The 15,312-nt window shown below is 44.1% G+C and overlaps 1 protein-coding gene across 1 annotated transcript in view; it reads left to right on the top strand.

Moving 5' to 3' along the window:
- Positions 1-15,312, top strand: part of Tbc1d32 (TBC1 domain family, member 32) — a 227,906-nt gene that overhangs the window by 179,190 nt on the left and 33,404 nt on the right. The window contains exons 28-30 of the mRNA XM_087598465.1: positions 6,516-6,585; positions 8,147-8,262; positions 15,158-15,312. Coding sequence (XP_087454591.1) covers positions 6,516-6,585; positions 8,147-8,262; positions 15,158-15,312 — 341 coding nt within the window. The remainder of the gene's footprint in view (positions 1-6,515; positions 6,586-8,146; positions 8,263-15,157) is intronic.

The raw sequence follows: 15,312 nt of genomic DNA, 5'->3' as shown, positions 1-15,312 counted from the left end.
TTCCTTCTCTAGCTCTCCCCCAGCTTTTTACTATTTTTGTTTACGTGTATGTTTGTGTGTATGTCTGTATGATTGTATGCCACATGAGTGTATGCTCACAGAGGCCAGAAGAGGACACCAGATTACCTGGAGCCGAAGATACAGGCAACTGTGACCCAACCACCATGAGAGTGGGCTGTTTGGCCACAGCTTGACATCTAGAGCTGAGCTTTCTCTTGTTAGTCACTGGGGTTTCGTTCTTGGGTCATTACTTCCTCAGTCAGCTCTGGGCGCCGGTTCTGTCTTCTACATTCTCTCATGCAGGAAGTGTTACTCATCAGAACATTCATTTTACTTCATTTTAATTTTGAGAAAATCACTTGCTGTGTAACCCACGATGACCTTGGAGACTCCCTGGCTCAAACTCCCAGTTTTTGGTATTACAGAAATACAACATCCTCACATGATTCAACCTGTTTTTAATCGTTAAATTTTTCTTATTTTTCCACAACATTTCTTTTCATTTTATTTGTAAAGATTTTGCTTCTTCCTCAATAAGTTACATTTGGTCCAGGATTATACATGAATGTTTCTTTCCAGGAACCTTTATAGGCTAATATTAATGTCTTCTTCTTCTTACGAAGGTGTTACAGTATATGTCAAATGCAAGTCAATAACTGAAGCTCTCCATTAATTTACATTCCAAAACCATTTTGGGAGTAAGGGGTAGACTTCTTCGCTCATGTTTTGAAGACTTAAAAAAAAAATAAATGATTTTTTTCCATAGGATTTTACTCATGTCAAAGTTCGGTTAAAGATCCTTTTCACAATATTTGATTTAAAAATACCAAGTAGTTGATATTCACTCCCGTATTTTCAGTGCCTCCCATGCTTTGAAACACCTTTTTGATATTAATTGCAACCTTTATTAAAGTGAAAATTGTCTAGTAAACATTACTGACCACTTGTACTGACATCTAAATTTTACACGTACAGAGTGTGGATCTCAATCTTAAGCTCAAGAGATGATGGCGTAGAAGCATAAAGCTAAAATGACAGAGGAGGACCCCACCCCCTGCAACTGAATCCACTAGTCTTCAGTGACGCTTGCTCTTCTTTCCAGTTAAAAACACCTCGGTGGATTTTGATGCACAGCTGTAATTGGGAGCTGTTATCTTTGGACGTTAGCAGGGTTGGTTTTATTTCTGTTTGATTGTTTGTTTTCATAAGAAAATACAGTCAAACTAGACCTTGGAAATAAGTTATTCACCCTGGAGAGCATTAAGGCTTCTCTCCACACAAACAGCCACCCCAAGCTCAGCACCTTTTATTGCATAAAGAGCAATGACAGAACTGATTTTCGGTGGGTTTTTTATTTACATCTTATATGTTATCCCCTTTCCTGGTTTTCCCTCCAGAAACCTGGTGTCCCCTCCCCCTGCTTCTATGAGGGTGTTCCCTCACCTACCCACCGACCCACTCCCTCCCACCTCCCCATCCTGACATTCCTTTACATTAAGGCATCAAGCCTTGACAGGACCAAGGGCTTCTCCTCCCATTGATGCCTGACAAGGCCATCCTCTGCTACATATACAGCTGAAGCCATAAGTCCATTCTTGTGTACTCTTGAGATGGTGGTTTAGTCCCTGGGAGTTCTGGTAGGTCTGGTTGGTTGATATTGTTCTTCTGCTTATGGGGTTGCAAACCCCTTCAGCTTCTTCAGTCCTTTCTCTAACTCCTCCATAGTGGACCCCATTCTCAGTCCAGTGGTTGGCTATGAGCATCCACCTCTGTATTTGTCAGGCTCTGGTAGAGCCTCTCAGGAGACAGCTATATCAGGCTCCTGTCAGCATGCACTTCTCGGCATCAGCAATATTGCCTGGGTTTGGTGGCTGTATATGGGCTGGATGCCCCGGGTGGGAAAGTCTCTGAATGGTCTTTTCTTCAGTCTCTGCTCCACACTTTGTCTCCATATTTCCACCTGTGAATATTTTTGTTCCCCCTTCTAAGAAGGACTTGAAGCACCCACACTTTGGTTGTCTTTCTTCTTGAGCTTCATGTGGTCTGTGAACTGTACCTTGGGTATTACAAGCTTTTGTGCTTATATCCACTTATCAGTGAGTGCACACCATGTGTGTTCTTTTGTGATTGGGTTACCTCACTCAGGATGATATTTTCTAGTTCCATCCATTTGCCTAAGAATTTCGTGAAGTCATTGTTTTTAAAAGCTGAGTAGTACTCCATTGTGTAGATGTACCACATTGACAGAACTGATTTTCACATAACCTTTGGTGGCATAGGCATTGAGGCAACATCTCTCACCTCATTGCTTTAACTGCTCCCTGCTCCCTATTGATGTGGAGGACCTTGTGTCTAGGCGGAAACCACCATGACTCAGAAAACACAGGCATGGGAAAAGCCACTGCCCTTTCCTCCTCTCCTGTTAAGCGAGGTGTCTGAGGCAGGGCTGGTAGTATATATGTGTAACCCGGTATACAGGAAGCCAAGAAACAGGAGTATTCACCGTAGGTTCCATGGCAGTCCAGCCTGTAGAGTAGGAGTGCATTTCAAACAAATGTAAAAGCTACATTCACTGTATTTTCCATAAGTATTTGCATTATTTCGAGTATTAGTGAGGGAGAAGTTTTATTTCTCATGTCAGGTAATGCAGTTTTATATGTCCTAGAATTTCAAGTGTTATCTAACTTATAGCAGTTCTGAAAATTATATTATTTTCACATATTTTCCATGGCTATTAGGAACATATCACATTTTAATTTTTGGTTTTTAAATGTTACATATTCAGTTTTATTTTCACAAAAAAGTTAAACTTTACAAAATTAGATGTTGTCACCCACAGCAGAGCATGACAATTTTATATTCCTTAAATTAGAGAACTAAAACATAGTGTGCCATAAAATAAAGGCTCAGCCTTAGATACTAACACAAATCATCAGAATGTTTCTAGTTTCTACATATTCTTACCCTGATTGTGTTGTAGTAAGCATGTGTATGAATATACTTAACTTATGGCTGCATTTTAAGAACTCATTAGCAACTGAAAATTGGAAATTATAGTCAATGCATAAATGATGATAGCTTTAAAAGTTGACCATAAAACTATTGGAATGAGAAATGTGTGTGTGTACATTTATGTATGTATATATGTAATATCTATGGATGTGTATGTATACATATATGTATGTTTATATATGTATCTGAGTGTGTACCTGTGTGTATGTATGTGCATGCATGTGACTCTGTGTATGTGAGCTTGTGTGTGTATGTGTGTGTGTATGTGTGTGTGCGCGTGTGTGTGTGTATGTGTGTGTATGTGTGTGTGTGTGCGCGCGCGCGCGTGTATGTGTGTGTATGTGTGTGTGCGCATGTGTGTGTGTATGTGTGTGTGTATGTGTGTGTGTGTGCGCGTGTGTGAGTGTGGTACCAAGTAATGGAAACCTAAGTCAAACTTATCCTGTGCAGAAAAAGGAACATAAACATGATATCACAAATAGATCAGACCTAAGCTTAGCGCTGTCTCTTATTTCTCTTTACAATCGATACATTTTCTTCTACCCGAGCCCCAAGGGTACCTTATAGGTTCATGACATATAGGAGCTTGGAATTCTTAGAGATTACATTGCTTCGAGTTGCCGTTCTACTGACTGATCACTACTATGGGAAGGGCAGAGCGGGCCTCCTCCACCAGTGGAAGTATATCTACTAACTCAGTGAAAACTATAAATAACAAGGAACACTAGGCTCTGGGAACTGAAGCCTAATTCCTGTCATTAGAAACAAAATAAATAAATTTTACTGACTGGATCCCAGTATAGATAAGACTCAGCTATAGTTTACCAGAAACTAACCCAGCATCGTATAAAAGGTGGTTTTAAAAGTTGTATATATTGCTATGGTGTCTATTACAGTGTGGGGATACCCATGCTCTACTGCGCACGTGTGGGGATCAGGAGACAATTTTGTGGAGTAGGTTCTCCTTTCTACCTTTACTTGGATTCCAGGGTCAGGCTCAGACGCTCTGAACTTGCTGAGCCATCTCAATACTGCCTCCCGTTCTAAGCAATAACACTTACTTTTGCTTGGTTTTTCTTGCCATTCACTCCAAATTTGGCGTGGTCAGCATCCAGTCTAGGTTTCCAGGGACTGGAGAAGCTCCTGCAGCATGAGACTGTCAGGGATTCAGCAGGTGAAGTGGGCAGGCAAACCAGATGCACTGGTTCCTTTCTTGCAAGCACAACACAGAAGGTTCATTGCTGCTGGTCTAGAAAGTCAGTATTCAATAGCAGTGATGATCAATTCGTCCTCGCCTCTCTCTAAAGACCTAAACTCTACTCCCATTTCAAGACTTGAATCAAATGCCACTTGTCAAGCAGCTGAAAGAAACCTCTTCTTCCTTGGGGTGTTCATCCAGTGTTTCCTCTGCATCATTCTTCTTCTGCTTGAAACTTTGAAACACCTTCATCAGTGATCTGTGTTTGCATTTTCTCTCTGACACCACATGAGAAGTTCATCCAGTGTATGGTATTTCATTTTATCCTTTATCCCTCTGACTTCTTCACACTGCTCCCCACTTTATCAGAAGTGACTCATTACTAGGGATGAATGAGTCTGCATTTGAAGCGGATTCTACCAGTAGTAGGAGATATCCCCATATGCTGAATGGGAAGCGCAGTAACAGCAGGATCAGAGAATCTCTCTTTCCCTCCTCAGTGCCAATGACTCTCTTCACAGTGGTCATTCCTGTGGAAACAGCATTTGTTTATGTGCATAGATACAAGACTTCCTTCATTTTCATGTAGAAAATTTCAGCTAGCTCCTGAGTGGTATCTAACTATATTTTATTCACCTTAACTCTGTCATCCAGTGTGTCCGAGAACCAGTCCAAACTGTCGATCTCTCTTGACCCTTTTGTAGTTTTTGGTAAACGATCACAGTCCCTACTTCACAAAGAAAAATCTAACCTGAAAAGAGAAACCTAATAACTCAACCGTAATGTAATGTTACCTAGTAAAAGTTGAATCTGGTCTACGAAAGATTGTGTGTGGGGGACTGACGACTGAACCAGAAGGCAAGTATCTTATCATGAGCTATTTATCTTAGCCCTTAAAGATTTTTAAAATTTATTCTATGGAAACTTCTAATTTATAGGATGTATTTTACTCTTATCCATTTACAGCTCCCTCCAATCTTCTGTCATGCCCCTATCCTCATTCCCACCATCATGTCAGCTTTTTATTATTTTAACCAATAACCCCTTGAGTCTGATTAGTGCTACCCATATGTGATTGGGTATGCGGACATCTATTCAGGCATGAGAAATGTCTTAGGGTTTCCCTTGCTCTTCAGAGGTTCAGCCCATTATCATGAAGGCGGGAAGCATGGCAGCTGGAGAGAAGGAGCTGAGAGTTCTATGTCTTGTTTCAGAGGGCACCAAGGGAAGGCTTGACTTCCAGGCATATTAGAGGAAGGTCTTAAAGCCCAAACTCATAGTGACACGCTTCCTCCAACAAGGCCACACCTCTCCCTGGGCCAAGCATATACACAGCACAACAAGAAACAGACCCTGTTCTCAAAGGAGTCTCTAGTCCCTCTCTCTTTCTCTCTCGTTCTCTCTCTCTCTCTCTCTCTCTCTCTCTCTCTCTCTCTCTCTCCTGTCTCTCCCTCTCTGTCTCTCTCTCTGTGTCTCTCTCTCTCTGTCTCTCTCTCTGTCTCTCTCTCCTCTCTCTCTTTCTCTTTCTCTCTCTCTCTCTCTCTCTCTCTCTCTCTCTCCCCTCTCTCTGTCTCTCTGTCTCTCTCTCTCTCTGTCTCTCTCCCCCCTCCACTGTCACTAGTTCTTCTTGGGGTGGGCTTCATCTCCATCCTCTATCCATGCTGGAATTTTGCTTGTCTTGATCATGTGAAGGGTTTGTGCAAGTGATCACAGCTACTTAAAGATGGTATTGTAAGTAACTGTCATGTCTAGAAGTCAGAGCCTTACAGGACTTAGTGAAAGATTTCAACGTATGTGTTAGGAGGCCATGATTATATATATACTTGTTCAGAATTTTATATAAGCATTATGTGATGAAACATTGTATTTTAGATTACTTCTTAATGTCTTATAGCTTTCTATACTTTGTTCATTTTTCATTGTTTTACACCAAATAATGTAATCATTTTACATGCTTTTTGCTTCATTTGGTTTTGGGGAGAAGGACTTATGTAGCCCATGCTGGCCTTGAACTTACTTTGCCTTTGAAATGCTAATTCCTCTGCCTATGCCTTCTGAGTGCTGATAAATATGTGTCCCACCTCTCTGTTTTTACATGAATTTTGCAGGATAAAAGTTCTTGGAAAGTTTTCTGATAATTTCTGTGAAAATATAAGTGGCAGCTCCTAAAAGAACAAATTCATCAGCATTTCCAAAATTCTCATTAAAATATGCAAAAATATTGCTTTCATCAATTTTCAATTAACATGTGATTATTGTGCAGACTTTTATACATTTTCATAAGTCCTTTTTCTATTGTTGTTAGCTACTGATGCAAATGTGAAGAATGAGAGTCTCTCATCTGTGCAGCAGCTTGGCATTAAAATGACTGTCAGGTATGTAGAGAAATGTCTCTTTCAGGAATCCCTAGAATTCACCGACCTGATGTGTGCTTAATAACATCCAAGTATTTAGTAGACTTTAAATGCAGAGTTTATCCCTCACAAAATGATAGCATTATCTTTGAGGATATTGGCACATGATTAAGTTACCTCAGGCTGTAATTTAGTTACAGCTCATTATTATTCCAAAAGCTAATTAGTGTGTTTCTCTATGACTGTCAGGTTTTTTTGTATCCTCCAAAAAAAAAAAAAATCAACGTTGCAAAGATGAGCATGCTATGGTACAGTCATACATCTTCTGAAACATGATTTGTTCTAGTAGTCAGGGGACAGCGAAGACAGGCACCTTAAGGGTAGATTGAGAGATTGAGAAGTTCAAATAAGTGAACGAAAATTGTGGTAGTTTGAGTGTTTAAAACTCATATATTAATTTTCAAAAGAAGTGAGTGTACTATATTATGAACCTCCTTTCCTTGTTCTTAATGAACATCATTTAATATGAGATTATTAATTGTCCCATTATAATTAGAGGGTCATCTTTTGAGTCAGATCTAAGAAGGCACATGTGAGAGCTACTAAACCCCTGGAGTCTTATTATATAAATGCCCACTACAATGAAAATCCTGGCATGGATTCCAGAGCATTCACCTATGTCAGATAACTGTTTTGATTATGTTATATAACTCCATATATGTGTTTAATAACAGTATTTTATATGGATACATTTCCAATGAAATGGAACCTATAGACTACATTAGTAGCCTGCTCACATATTTTAACTCAATGTAATTTCTTATTCATAGAAAGTAAGTGAAAAATACTGAATGATGTAGAGTTTGGATATACTGGGGTATGGTCCAGTTACTGTCCTGTAGAATCTCTGAGATAAATGATAGCAACAAAACCATTAAACATGACTAGCAATGTTGCCACTAAGGAGAAGACTTCCTAAACCGCAGACCAAGTAAGGTCTTAGTAAGGTTGGAAATGGTACAAATGTAGTGTTTCCCCTTGATGACCATACACACATTCAGTGTGTTAAAAATATATGAACTTAGAACTTAGATAAAGGAAATTAATTTCACTTAATTATAGTGCTTGATTCATGGAAATGCTAAGATATTTCAAGTTATGGTTCATCATTGCCCTAGTTTCAATTCAAAATGCCCAAATTCCCCTCAATATCCAATACTAGTCAATGCTTCCAAAGTTAGTTCTTAATTTAACATTCCATAAAACTAAACTCTGTATTCTGTGCTTTAGATTAATTTCAGAAAAAATCAATACATTCATCTCATCTGTCATATATTATCATGTTATTTTCTCATTACTGTCCCACCGTCCTAGAGTTAATGATTGCTATGCTGATCCAAACGTGCTGGAATGATTGGGAATGACTCCCGAGTAGCATGCTTACTGTAGTCACCCTAGAAGTAGAGTCTTCAAAACTCCAGACTTTGAACTCTCAGGAGTAATACACTGTGATGGATTTCTGAAGGTGCATTTTCAGGGAGGTTGCTAATGGATTTCTGTGTTTTGTGGATCTTTAACATAGGTATGGGAAGTTTCTCAACTTGTTAAAAGATGGTGCAGAAAATGATCTTGCTTTGGTCTTAAAGCACTGTGAGAAATTCCTGAAACAACAGCAGTCGCCAGTCAAGTCTTCTCTCCATATCCTTTTTGAGTGGATTGATGCAGAACTGAACTGTCTTCCTGTGTTATCCATAGTTCTTTCATAGGAAGTGTTAGTGAAAAGCTCTCAGGGAGAACTTTCCCTCGGGATGGAGATCCTCTAACTCCAAAGACCAGACCGAGACACCACAGGATGCAATCAGCAAGAGGATTTGGTTTATTGTCGGGATACACAGGCACAGGCACCTGCGGGCGCTTCAGTCACTCGGGGGACTGGCGCGCCCCACGGAACCAAGGATGGGCTTTTATAGGATTTTGGGGAGCAGAAGCAAGCATACAGAAGCAGATGCATGGTTACAGCGATATAATTGGTGGATTCTAATGTTTCCTAGCTACCTTCCTGAAACATAACGGCTGACTCGGCCCCCAAAGGGTTCAGCCCGGGGGCAAGTTTCTTAGCTACCTTCTTGGAACATAACGACTGACTCGGCCCCCCACCAGGGTGTGGGACCTCTCCCGGGGCTTTTTTTCATTGTCAGGTGCTCAACCGAAGTCGTCCTGTTGCCAGGCCTTCAACCAAACACATCCTGCTTGGCAGCTGCTGTGTACTCAGTGTTCTAACCTTTCCCTGAACCAGTCATCTTAAGTACAGCCTTGCAAAATGGCGTTACTGCTGCTAAGCTGGAGTCTTTCATTCCCCCATTTTTTTGCTAACTTTGAGTGAAATCTTTCACTCGACTTGGTCAAGAAATTTCTGTCTGGTGGGGGCTTATTCCCCCACTGACTCTAGGCCACAAAAGGGCTAGGAGGAGCCACGTAGGAGTTTTAACTTTAAGGGGTTTGGAGTGTGCTGAACTCTCTATGTCTGGGGTGTAGTGTTGTGATTAGTCAATTCCTCAGACCGGACTGTCTTGACGTGTGGTGTGTGGATCTAAGCCGAGACTCCGTCTACCTTTAGGGCGGTCGGGGTAGTCAGGAGGACGGTGTAGGGTCCTTTTCACCGTGGCTCGAGATTCTTGGTCTGGTGTCTGTGCACCCACACGGTGTCTCTAATCTGGAACGGGTGTGGCACCACCGGATGCTCAAGCTTGTCCTGGTAAGCAGCGGCCAAAGGTCTCCAGACGTCTCTCTGCACAATCTGTAGGGCCTGTAAATGGGCCCTCAGAGAAGGGCTGTCAGCAAAATCAGCAATGTTTGAATCAAAGAAATGGACAAATGGGGGTGGTGTTCTATATATTATTTTAAAAGGAGTTAGACCATGGGGGCCCGGGGTATTCCAGGCCCGATATAGAACTAGGGGAAGGAGGGCCACCCAATCCTTTGAGCCAGTTGTAAGCGTAAGTTTGGATAAAGTCTCTTTAATTGTTCTATTCATGTGTTCTACCTGACCTGAACTCTGGGGTCTATAGGCACAATGTAATTTCCAATCAATCCCCAGCAATTTGGCCACCAACTGACTTACTTGGGAGACAAAAGTGGGCCCGTTGTCCGACCCCAACGCTTGAGGCATGTCATACCTGGGAAAGATTTCCTCGAGGAGCTTCTTGGTGACCATTTTTGTAGTCTCGTGTTTTGTGGGGAAGGCTTCGACACATCCTGAGAAGGTGTCTACAAACACTAGGAGATACTTGTATCCATATATACCTGGTTTAATTTCAGTAAAATCAATTTCCCAATGGATGTCGGGACGGTGTCCCCTAGGACGAACTCCTTGTCCAATCCTGGTCCTTCCCGGGTTAACCTGAGCACACACTTTGTAACTCCCAGTCACCTTTTGTATCGCTTTGTCCCGATTCAAAAATACACAGATTTATCTCTTCCCGATCTAGTAAGGTTTTCATCTTCTTAAACCCCAAATGGGTTAATTTATGTAAAAAGGAGATCAATTTAAAAGTCCTTTGTAGACCCACTGTTTTAGTTGAGGGTGGTAGATGGCCCCCATTTTTTAGGAGCTCTATGTCCTCATGGGCATAAACCCAACTGGTTTGTCCCACTGGTGGGGACGTGGGTTGGTCTGGGCTATTTAAGGGCAAGATTTGTTTGTTCATGGCCGCTTCTCGCGCCGTGGCATCGGCCAGCCGGTTTCCTCGTGCCTCTGGGTTGTGCCCTTTCTGGTGTCCTGGACAATGTATAATACTCAGTCTTTTGGGCAAGAATAGGGCTTCTAAGAGGGCCAGAATTTTAGCCATATCTTTACCCTCAGATGTGAGCAGCCCCCGCCTCCGGTAGATCTCCCCATGGATGTGTGCCGTGGCAAAGGCATAACGGCTGTCTGTATATACATTTAGCCTCTTACCTTTTGCCATCTTGAGCGCCTGAGTCAAGGCGATGAGTTCAGCCCGTTGTGTGGAGGTACCAGCAGGCAGGGCTTTCGCCCAAATCACTTTGTCCTCCGTAGTGACCGCAACTCTAGCCTTTCGCTCTCCCTCTGCCAAGAAGCTGTTGCCATCCGTGTACCATGTGTGGTCAGCATTCTGAAGATGCTGGTCCGATAGGTCCGGCCTGGTTCCATGTACTTCTGCGAGGATTTGTAGGCAGTCATGCTGTTTTGCCTCCTCTGGTAGAGGAAGCAAGGTGGCAGGATTGAGGGCGACTACGGGCCCAAACTGAACCCGTTCTGCATCCAGTAACAAGGCTTGGTGTGAGAATTAGAGAGCCAGCGGTCTGGGGGCTGCTTTACCAAGGCCTCCACTGCGTGGGGTGCTAGGAGGGTGAGTGGCTGTCCCAAAGTCAATTTTCCAGCGTCCTTGATCAGGACAGCAATAGCAGCCACCATCTTTAGGCACGGTGGCCAGCCGGAGGCCACAGGGTCCAATTTCTTAGACAGGTAGGCCACAGGGCGTTTTCAGAGTCCCAACCTTTGTGTTAGGACCCCTTTAGCATACCCCTGTTTCTCATCGATGAACAGTTACTGAGCAAATTGTAAGGGTTTGGAACAGTCAGATGAATATCTTCTATCCTCTTGTTGACCTTTCTCAAGTCTTGTACTGGCCTATAATCTCCAGTGCCGGGTTTCTTAACAGGCAGAAGAGGCGTATTTCAAGGCGACCGGCAGGGGATTAGGATGCCTTGATCTAGAAGCCTCGTAATGTGAGGCCTTATACCTTGATAAGCTTCATGTGACAGGGGGTATTGTTTTATGGAGACTGGAGTTGTAATTAAGGGGGGCTGTTGGAGCGCCAACCCCATCCCACCAGTCTCTGCCCAAGCCAGTGGAAAATTCGTGACCCAAGTGTCTATTTCTAGGGATTGTGGCTTGTCCTGTCCCAGTTCATATAGTCTATATTCATAGAACTTGAAGGGGAGTTCCGTGGGGGCCAGTTATTCGGGCCCCTCTTTCCTCAAAATGAATTTGTGCTTTTAGTTTGGTGAGCAGATCACGGCCCAGCAGAGGGTATGGGCAGTCCGGAACATGTAAGAAGGAATGGGTCACCTTACCGGTAGCCAGCTGAACCCGGCGGTCCATAGTCCATCGGTATTGTTTCTCACCAGTAGCTCTTTGTACCCAGGCCGTCCGGTCGCTGAGTTGTCCTGAAGCTTGGGTGAGGACTGAATGCTGGGCTCCTGTGTCTACCAGGAAAGTAACCGGCTGCCCCCCAACTTTAAGCGTTACCCTGGGCTCAGGGGGGGGGCTCCTGGCCCTGACCTCTCTAATCTTTATTTAGAGCCAAGAGGGAGGTTCGTGGTCGAGGCTTTCGGGGTCTGCCAGGCTTCTTGGGGCACTCTCTGGCCCAGTGCCCTTTCTCTTTGTAATAGGCACATTGATCTTTATCCAGCTTCAGCCCCTTTCAAGCTCCCCCTCTATCTCCCTTCCTTTCTTGGCCCTGAACTACGGCGGCCAAGATTCGACTCAATTTTTTCTTTTTTATCTCTCTCTTATTAAAAATCTTTTTAGCTTCTTTAAGTAAATCCTGTAATGTATAGCCCTGTAAATTTTCTAACCTCTGTAACTTAGTCCTGATATCTGGAGCAGCCTGCCAGATGAAGGACATGGAGACACTTGTCATTTGTCCTGGGTCATCTGGGTCATAGGGAGTGTACATACGGTAGGCCTCCTTAAGTCTCTGTAGAAAGGCAGAGGGAGTTTCCCCTGCTTCCTGTAATACCTGTTTTACCTGAGCCAAATTAGTAGGGCGTCGTATAGCCCCTCGGAGACCCGCTAGAAGCAACTGGCGATAAAGGCATAGGTGTCCCTTACCTTCAGCTGTATTAAAATCCCAGTTTGGTCCTCAGGCAGCTGGGTGGGACGCCCATCATCTCCCAGAACATGCTTTCTGGCCTCTAGGAACACTCTTTGTTTTTTTTCTGAGGTTAAGAGGGCCTGTAAGAGCTGTTGGCAGTCATCCCAAGTAGGCTGGTGGGTAAGTAAAACAGATTCTATTAGGTCGGTGAGTGCCACCGGATCTTTGGAGAAAGAAGGGTTGTGTTGTTTCCAATTGTAAATGTCAGCTGCTGAAAACGGCCAGTATTGGGTCTGGCCACCGGTTCCCTGTCTAAGTGGGAAAGCCTGGGAGGTTGAATCTGGCATCACCTCGAGCTTATTGCGCAATCTCCCTGCGACAGGGGAGAAACCCTTATCAGACTGTGGCCCGGCAACTGATCTGGCCGGCGGCTCTGCCTCCTCCGTTTTAGCCGGGCCTGTCAGAGAGAAGATCTATGAGAGGGGAGTTTGGGTCTGCCGGGAGGACAGGTTTCTTAGAAGGCTCTGATTTCACAAAGGTAGAGAGAGGAAGACGTGGCTGGCGGACCGGGCGGGGCCGAGGGGACAGGCTGGGGGTTGAGGGGAGGCCAATTCGGGTCCACGAAGGGTTCCGCCCAGGGGGAGGGTTTTAAGGCGAGACTCTCTCAAGTGATAATATAAGAAACCTGGTCAGGATGTCCGTGGACGACCCGATCTTTAACCTGTAAAATAATGATCTTATTAAATGTGCCATTCACTGGCCATCCCGCTCCGAAAGTGGGCCACTCGGATGTGTAGAGAGTCTGCCATTTTCTTTTTTTTTTTTAACCTCGACGGACTGGTTGTGTGCCCGGTCGTGGACGTCTTCCCAATGATCAAGAGTGAGACTTAGGGGCATTGTTAGGGACTGTCCCATGTTAGTTCTAAGGAAGATTAGAACACAGAGAAAACAAACAACACCAACAGTCAAACAAACAACAGACAGGCGTGCTGCACGGCTTTGGTACCAAACTGAAAGCAAAAAGTCAGATGGAGGTGGCAAAGGTCCGGGGCCCTCTGAAAGCCAAAAATACAGACAGAGGTGCCGTTAGTCCGGATCTTTCTCCTCTCCCAGATTGGGCCCCGAAAAGTCGGGCCCCTAACACCCTTGGAACGTCTTCCAGGGCTGCGGGGCGAGAAGTCCGAGCTCGTCAGCTCCTTCTTCGTCCCGCCCAAATTCCAAACAACCTGGCTGAGCGCTCACAGAACAGACCTGGCTGAGCGCTCACAGAACAGACCTGGCTGAGCGCTCACAGAACAGACCTGGCTGAGCGCTCACAGAACAGACCTGGCTGAGCGCTCACAGAACAGACCTGGCTGAGTGCTCACAGAACAGACAGAATAAGGCAGAACGAGACAGAATCAGACAGACAGACAGACAAACAGACGCCGGCCGGCTTACCTCCCAGTGGGTGGTCGGTGGTCCCTGGGTGGAGGATCTCCTTTCCCGGCCAATGCACCAAATGAAAAGCTCTCAGGGAGAACTTTCCCTCGGGATGGAGATCCTCTAACTCCAAAGACCAGACCGAGACACCACAGGATGCAATCAGCAAGAGGATTTGGTTTATTGTCGGGATACACAGGCACAGGCACCTGCGGGCGCTTCAGTCACTCGGGGGACTGGCGCGCCCCACGGAACCAAGGATGGGCTTTTATAGGATTTTGGGGAGCAGAAGCAAGCATACAGAAGCAGATGCATGGTTACAGCGATATAATTGGTGGATTCTAATGTTTCCTAGCTACCTTCCTGAAACATAACGGCTGACTCGGCCCCCAAAGGGTTCAGCCCGGGGGCAAGTTTCTTAGCTACCTTCTTGGAACATAACGACTGACTCGGCCCCCGACCAGGGTGTGGGACCTCTCCCGGGGCTTTTTTTCATTGTCAGGTGCTCAACCGAAGTCGTCCTGTTGCCAGGCCTTCAACCAAACACATCCTGCTTGGCAGCTGCTGTGTACTCAGTGTTCTAACCTTTCCCTGAACCAGTCATCTTAAGTACAGCCTTGCAAAATGGCGTTACTGCTGCTAAGCTGGGGTCTTTCATTAGCACACTGTGTAGTTTATTACACTGAATCATTGTATTATCTTTTTCTGTCTTTTGAACATACATTGTATTAAATTGACCTATGATCCTTAGATTCAGCTGTATTCACCAAATCTTAAACTGAGTGAAGTCATTCCGAAGGCATTTTCACACAAACCCAAGATGTTAAAAAAAGCAAGCAGGCTGTGTAGACATAAGTAGAATTAGAAGGCTACTGCTTTCTGCAGTATATTTATTTCATTTGAATTGGTATTCAGAAATGGAGTTTGACTTTAAGAAAAAATATAGTATTTGCACTGCTGAATCCTAAATTTAAAGATTTTGCCTCGTTGTTCTAGTCACTCAGCAGGTCACCCACATAAAAACACATAGAGATAGATAGATCTCTATCTAGATCTCTGATAGATCGACATAGAGGATGTTCCTGCAGCAGCTTTCCCTCTGGTAGGTAACACTGGTTCCTCCCACACACAATCCAATGATACGTTAAAGGAACGATGGTGCCACTAGTTTTTCATATATAAATTTAACCCTAACAGCTTCAGCGGCTTCAGTTATCAATGCTTATAAAACAACTGGAGATAATGATTACTACATGCAGTGAATATTTCCTTGTATTCATGAACTGGTGTCTCTCCTCAGAATGTGTGAAACTTCCTTGACCATGCTGCAGTGTGCCTTCAAGGAAACTACGCAGGCCATGACTGGTTTGTGTCTTCTCTGTTCATCATAATGCTTGGGGACAAAGAGAAGACACTCCACTTTCTCCAGCATTTCTCCAGGCTTCTGACGTCTGCCTTCCTTTGGGTACCAAGGCTACATATGTCA

This window comes from Rattus norvegicus, chromosome 20 (assembly GCF_021556685.1).
Source record: "Rattus norvegicus strain SHRSP/BbbUtx chromosome 20, alternate assembly SHRSP_T2T, whole genome shotgun sequence".
NCBI lineage: Eukaryota > Metazoa > Chordata > Mammalia > Rodentia > Muridae > Rattus > Rattus norvegicus.
The sequence above is the reverse complement of the archived record's forward strand: the minus strand, read 5'-3'. Positions and strand labels throughout refer to the sequence as shown.